This window comes from Nyctibius grandis, chromosome 26, assembly GCF_013368605.1.
Source record: "Nyctibius grandis isolate bNycGra1 chromosome 26, bNycGra1.pri, whole genome shotgun sequence".
Classification (NCBI taxonomy): domain Eukaryota; kingdom Metazoa; phylum Chordata; class Aves; order Nyctibiiformes; family Nyctibiidae; genus Nyctibius; species Nyctibius grandis.
This window is the reverse complement of record NC_090683.1, coordinates 6,394,334-6,400,443: the sequence shown is the minus strand read 5'-3', so window position 1 is coordinate 6,400,443 and position 6,110 is coordinate 6,394,334. Positions and strand designations below refer to the sequence as shown.

General features: G+C 74.7%; 1 protein-coding gene across 1 annotated transcript; it reads right to left on the bottom strand.

Moving 5' to 3' along the window:
- Window positions 1–2,695: 2,695 nt before the first annotated feature.
- On the bottom strand, window positions 2,696–5,886 carry CDC6 (cell division cycle 6). The gene is made up of 12 exons (XM_068419038.1): window positions 5,857–5,886; window positions 5,407–5,634; window positions 4,986–5,204; window positions 4,708–4,907; window positions 4,366–4,529; window positions 4,113–4,219; window positions 3,824–3,963; window positions 3,647–3,747; window positions 3,462–3,526; window positions 3,117–3,316; window positions 2,870–3,010; window positions 2,696–2,785 (listed from the first exon to the last, which is right to left on the bottom strand). The coding sequence occupies exons 2-12, from the start codon at window positions 5,624–5,626 to the stop codon at window positions 2,696–2,698; spliced, it is 1,647 nt and encodes a 548-aa protein (XP_068275139.1). The 5' UTR covers window positions 5,627–5,634; window positions 5,857–5,886.
- Window positions 5,887–6,110: the final 224 nt, after the last annotated feature.

Genomic DNA, 6,110 nt, shown 5'->3' with positions numbered 1-6,110 from the left:
GGGCAGCCTCAGCACACAGTGATGGCGGAGGGGATCGCGCTGCCCCCCCCTGCGACTCCACTCAGGCCACTCCCGTGCCTCAGTTTCCCCCGTGCGCTCAGCAGAGCGAGGTGTGATAGCCCAGTGCCAGGTGTGGCCTTGGGCAACCACGGCGTGGCCACTGGGACCCTCCGCAGCAAGCCGGCCCGAGCGCCGGCGTGCGCTCAGCCCGGAGGAATGTGCCAAATCACTCCCAGATGTGCGCAGCAGCCGGCCCACCGCCCCCTTCGTGGCCCACCGGGGCGGCTGCCGGGCACCGGGAACCCTGTACCGCCCCACCATGGGGCTGCCCGTGGGGCCAAGCGCATCCTGCCCGGCTGCGGGAGCCGTGGCACCGGTGCTGAGGTCAGGCAGGGCACGGGCAGGACGGCGGGGCGCTGGGGCACGGATGGGAGGTGTTGGCAGGACAGGGCTCTGTCCCCGTTGTCCCCGTTTTCCCCATCCCACTAAGGCCCCACAGCCCTCACCCCGCACGGGGCCCAGCACCGGCATGGTGGGGTCATGTGGGGTCCTGCCCTGCACCCCCGGCCCCGGTGCCCGGCGGGAGCGCAGCCGAGCGGAACGGGGCTGTCAGATGGAATCTGGGTGCCCGCGGTGACGGCGCGGCGGGAGGGGGCCATGCCCGCCACGTGGCCGCTTATGTAAGGAGAGTGCAAGGGAGGACAGGGAGGCGGCCAGGGCACCGGGGACACCGCCGAGGGGACACCGGGCCCCTGGTGCGCACACACGGGCGGGCGCGCAGCCGGACACGCACACCCGGGGCTGCCCGCGGCGCAGCCGGTCACTGCCCGGCCCCGTGGGCACAGCGTGGGTGTGCTGGAGCGGGGGGGCAGGGCCCCGCTGCCCCTTGGCCTCCCCGGGCTGCTGGACGCAGCGCGGGGCCTGGGGCTCCCAGCGTGTCCCGGGGCCGGTGGGGACGTCCCCGGGCCGCGGTGCTCCCGCCACAGCACTGCCGGCCCCTCGGTGATGAACGGCTCCGGCGGGAGCTCCGGCACCCACGTGGCTGAAGCCATCTGCGCTATCGATTTTTCATCCACTGCGGCAGAGCGCGGAGCCGGGGCCGGCGTGGCCGTGGGCACCCCGGCGGGCTGGCATGGCCGGGGGAGCCACGTTCCCACACCGCGGGGCCACGGCGTCCCCGCCCGCACAGCCAGGCCGCCCTGGGGACGGCGCCGGGTGTCCCCCGTGCCCTGCATGCCCCACCACCGGCCTGCCCGGCACCACGGTGGGCACGGGGACAGAGCAGGCAGGGGGACACAGGGAGCAGGGGCACCGCGGTGCCCACCCGCGTCACCACCGCGTCACTGCGGTCACCCACGCCACCAGCCGCTTCCTCCCGGCCACCGTCACCGTGTGCCGCGGTTCCTCGCCGCGGGGCTGCGTCACGGCCATGGGGCTGGTGCGGGGCAGGATGCGGCCGCCGTGGCCTGTGGGGCGGGGGGAGGCCCCAGGCAGCTGTGCCCATGGTGCGGGGGGTCGGGATGCCGGTGCCCGCTCAGCCCCATGGCCTGGGGACGGGTGGCAGGGCCACAGGCCCCGCGGTGCGGTGACGGGGCAGGGACAGGGTCCCCCGGGGTGGCAGGACACGGAGCAGAGCGGGCGCAGCCTGGCCTGAACCCGCCGCCCCCCCGTGCCGCCGCACACGTCCGACACACGGCAGCTCCGGCTATAAATAGCCCCGCGGCGGCCATGGGCTGAGCCGCGCTCGGGGCCCGGCTGGGGCCACCGGCTGCCCCCGGGCCTGGCCCTGCCTCGGTTTCCCCACCGCTCCCCATGGCTGCGTGAGGACCCTGTCCCCCGGGTGTCCCCTGGCCCAGCGGGGACGGGCAGTGGCAGAGTGCCAGGACAGGGCTGGGAAGGGGCGGCTGCACCAGGACGCCAGGTTCAACGCTGGCGCCCAGCGGCCTCGACAGGCTCTGCTTTGGCACCGGGGACCCAGGGCAAGGACACAGCCCATGTCCCCACACCCTGTGGGGACCGCCCCAGGCCATGGGACGAGGGGCCAGGGTCAGGACGAGGCTGGCACACACCCCCCACCCCAGAAAGCTGCAGAATTAGGTCAAAGCGTCCGGTATTGAAGCCAAGGGAAGGAGCTGGGGGGCTGCAGCCCGGGGGGGGGACAGGGACAGGGACAGGCCCCCACAGCTCTGGGGCAGGGAGGGGACAGGGGGGGCTGACGCAGGAGCCAGCGCTGAACCAGAACAACTTTATTAATGCCAGGAGATAGAGGGGGCCCCGCTGCCCCCCCGCCCTCGGGCTGGCACAGCCTGGAGCCGGGCACACCGGGCCCCCCGCTGCCGGCACCGGGCCCAGAGCGGGGCTGGCACCATTCCCGGCCTTCCTGCGGCCGGGGGGGCCCCGCAAGGCTCCGAAGGAGCTGGCAGCACCCACCGCCCATGGCCAGCGCTGCAAAGGGGCCGGGGCGGGTGCCAGCCTCCCGCCTCAGCTCCAGCCACGCAAAAATAATAATAACAACATTAATAATATTAATAAAAGTGCCCCACGCCGAGGGCCCAGGGGTAGGACTTAACAAACAGCATCCGAGGCCTCCAGGAGCCATTTCCCTGCTCCCGCCACGACCCCGCACACACCGAAGTCCCAGCGGGGCAGCGGCCGGTGCCGAGGGGCCGTGGGGAGGGGGCTGCCAGGGGGGGGCCTAGCGCAGCCCCTGCGCCAGGATGGTGCCCAGCAGCGCCGTGTCCTGCAGCGCGCGCTCCACCGCCGCCTCCTCCAGCTTCAGGGAGACCTGGGGCAGGGAGGGGACGCTCAGCACCGCGCTGCCGCAGCCAGCCCCGCCACGGACCCCTGCCCCGCCGTCCCCCCGCGGTACCTTGGCCAGCCGGGCCTCCTTGGCCTTCTTCAGCTCGAGGACGCCATGGGACTCGAGGAGGGTGACAAGGGACAGGCACTCGGCCTGGTCGACGGCGGGGAGCTGCTGCTGCCGGCAGAGCTGGCTGTAGGTGTCGTGGAGCTGGGGGAGGCAAAGGCGGGCGTTAGGCCACAGCACCCATGGAAGACCCCGGGGACACCCACCCGCTCCCCAAATCCAGCCCTGAGAGGGTCCCGCCGCCACTCACCTTCCCCAGCGTCACCTCGCGGGCGCGCAGGCGCCGGGCGAGCAGCAGCAGGGAGCAGAGCAGCACCTTCTGCTGCAGCGGGAAGGCGGCCGCGGCCCCCCGGCCCCCCGGCGCCAGCCGCTCCCCGAACACCTCCGAGATCACGCGGGAGACGTGCAGGAGCCCCACGCGCCGGGGGACGGGGGACGCCAAGGAGTCGCCTGCGGGACAGACAGGGCTGCAGGGACCTCGGGGTGGGGGGGTGGCAGCACCAGAAAGGGACCCCAGACCGGCCACCGAGGCCGGCCCGCAGGCACCCATGTGCCCTCCACAGAGTTTTGCTCCGGCGCGGCAGCAGCTACTCACCGCCCGGCAGCGGCTTGAGCAGGGTCTGGCTCCGCACCTCCAGCTCCACCACCTCCACGGCGCGCCTGGGGAGGGACAGTCCTGAGCACCGGGCAGAGCGGCCACCCCAGTGCGGGCACCCCCGGTGCAGGGCTCACGGGGGCTGCACCGGCCCCGGCAGCGCGGGGTTCGGGGCAGGCACTGACCTGCAGACATCCAGGGCCTTGCGAGCGTCACCGGAGACCGCGGAGACCTTGCGGGCGCAGAACTGGAGCGCGGCGGCATCCAGGATGGGGTCACCAGTCACCTGCCGAGGTGCCGTCAGCGCTGCCGCCCGCGTGGGCAGCGAGCCCCCCTCCCCACGCGTCCCCCCGCGTCCCCACCTGCCCCAGGCGCTCCTGCAGGATGGCGGCGAGCTGCTCCCGAGTGTAGGGTGGGAAGTGCAGCAGGCGGGGGCTGCCGGCCGGGCGGGCGCCGAGCCTGGCCAGGCTGCGGTCAGTCAGGTCCAGCGCGTTGGCCAACCCTGCGGGCACAGCGCGGTGAGGAGGGGAGGGAGGAGGCTGTGCCCCAAGGAGGGAGCAGGTGGGCAGGAGGGGGGTGCAAAGGCAAACCCCCATCAGCCCCCCAAGATGGGGAGGGTCCTTGGGGTGTGTCACACTCCCGTGCACTCACCGACGAGGACGAGCCTGGAACCGGGCAGTTGGGGCCACTCGAAGAGGGTGTAGAGCACGTCCTGTCCCTTGCTCTCCAGCTGGTCCAGCTCGTCCAGCACCAGCAGCCTGGGGTGGGGGGCATCTGGGTCAGCCCCGGCTCTGCCCACCGCCCCCCGAGCAGGGAGAGCTGCTGCCAGGGCCGCCCCTCCTGGCAGGCCACACTCAGGGCGTCAAGGGGGACCCCACGCCACCCCCCGGGGCAAGGAACTCACACCATGGGCCCGGGGGCCGTCAGCTGCTTCTCCAGCCTCCGCACGCCGTCCCGGCCGGCGGCCGCGGGCAGCCCCAGCCGCTGCGCCACGGCGGGGAAGACGCCCTGCGGGCTGCCCAGCGCCATGCAGTTCAGGACCACGGTTTGGCTCCCAGCGAGCTCGTCCTGCCGGGGACGGGAGCATTACACCGGCCCCAACCTGCTGCCCCCTCCCCTGCCCTGGCAGCGCAGCGGGGCTGTGCTCCCCCGTTTCCCTACCAATCTGCTCCGCCAGCACCCCCAAAACAGGCGTCCCCACCCCGGAGGGGCTCAGCTGCCACCGGGACCCCTAGCCGCGGCACACCTTGCAGTCGAGCAGGACACGGCTCAGACAGGCCGTTTTTCCCGTCCCGGGGGCTCCGGAGATGTAGAGGCTGCCGGGCCGGCGCCCGCAGACGTGCTCCCGCAGGAACTGCCGGATGGTGCCCGTCTCCCCGTCCCTGCCGTGCAGGCGGTCGGGCACGGCCGCGTGCAGCACCCGCTTCGCCTCCTGGTAGCAGGTGCCTGCGCCGGGGAGGGAGAGAGGCTCAGGGGGGGCTGCGGCACCGCCGGGACCCCGTCGCCCTCCCCGACCCCGCTCACCTTCCTGCCTGAAGAGCCGGGTGCGGGCAGGCCGCCCGCCGAGCCCCGAGCTCTGGGGGGTCTCCTGCCCCCCGCGCCGAGGGGATGGCCCCGGGCTGCTGGGCTTGTCGGGGGAGGCCGGGGGGTCCCCGAAGAGCAAGCGGCGGCCCCGGTTCTCCTTGCTGCGCTTGGCCGGGGAGCAGGGCGAGGCGCGGGGGACGTTGCAGAGGTTGTCATCGCCTGCGGAGGGGCCGGGTCAGCGCCGGGGGTCCCGCGGGGCACTTGTGTGCGAAGGCCCCGCGGGAGCAGCTTCTCCTCCCCAAACCGGGGGAGGCCGCAAAGGCCGCCAGGGACGGGACGGAGCCGGGTCCGGCCCCGCGGCCGCCCCCCCCCACCTTTCCCGGGGGGTCCCAGGGGAGGGGGCATCGCGGGGGGAGCTCACCCAGGCGCTTGCGGGGGCTCAGCGGTAGCGCTTTGGTCCGAGCCGAGCGTGTGGCCGGGGTCTCCCGGCCGGGCTCCGCGGGGCCCCCGGGGCAGGGCGAGAGGCGCGGGGCGGCGGCGGCGGGGCCGCTCTTGGCCGGGGGGGTGGCGGCGGGGCGGCGGGCGCTCCTCCGGCGGGGGAAGGCGATGGTGGGCTGGCGCTGCGGGATGCGGCCGGTCATGGCGGGGGCTGCGGGGCGGGGGACACCGGTCAGCGGAGAGACCCCCGGCCGCCCCCTGCCCCCCCTCCCCGCCGTCTCCGCTCCCGATCTCCCCCCACCGGCACAGCCCCGCCTCCCCCGAGCCCCCTGCTCCCCCCGGCCCCCCCCAGGTCTCACCTGCCCCCCCATGTCCCCCCCCAGCCCCACGTGCCCCCTCCCGCCCCGACCCGCGCCCCCCCGCCGCCACCGACCTTCTCGCGCCAACTCAGCCGCAGCGCCGGCACTTCCCGCCACCAGGCCCAGCCGGCCCCGCCCCCGCCGTCCCATTGGCTGCGCCGCCCGCAGCCGCCGCCAATCGCACGCTCCCGCGCCAAGCGCTGCAGGCGGAGGTGGGTGGGGCCGCCGCCGAGCAGCCAATCGGCGAGGGCGCACGAGGCTTGCCGGGAGTTGTAGTCTGGCGGGAGCCGCTGAGCCCCCAGTGCCCCATTCCCTCCTCCCCAGTGCT

What these genes read in the sequence shown, in the direction of transcription:
- CDC6 (XM_068419038.1), bottom strand. Translation starts at nt 5,626, where the DNA reads ATGACCGGCCGCATCCCGCAGCGCCAGCCCACCATCGCCTTCCCCCGC. An exon ending in GTGTCCTGCTCGACTGCAAG is followed by an intron (nt 4,530 to 4,707) that starts GTGTGCCGCGGC and finishes CGTCCCCGGCAG; the next exon opens with GACGAGCTCGCTGGGAGCCA. An exon ending in TGCAGGAGCGCCTGGGGCAG is followed by an intron (nt 3,748 to 3,823) that starts GTGGGGACGCGG and finishes GCACCTCGGCAG; the next exon opens with GTGACTGGTGACCCCATCCT.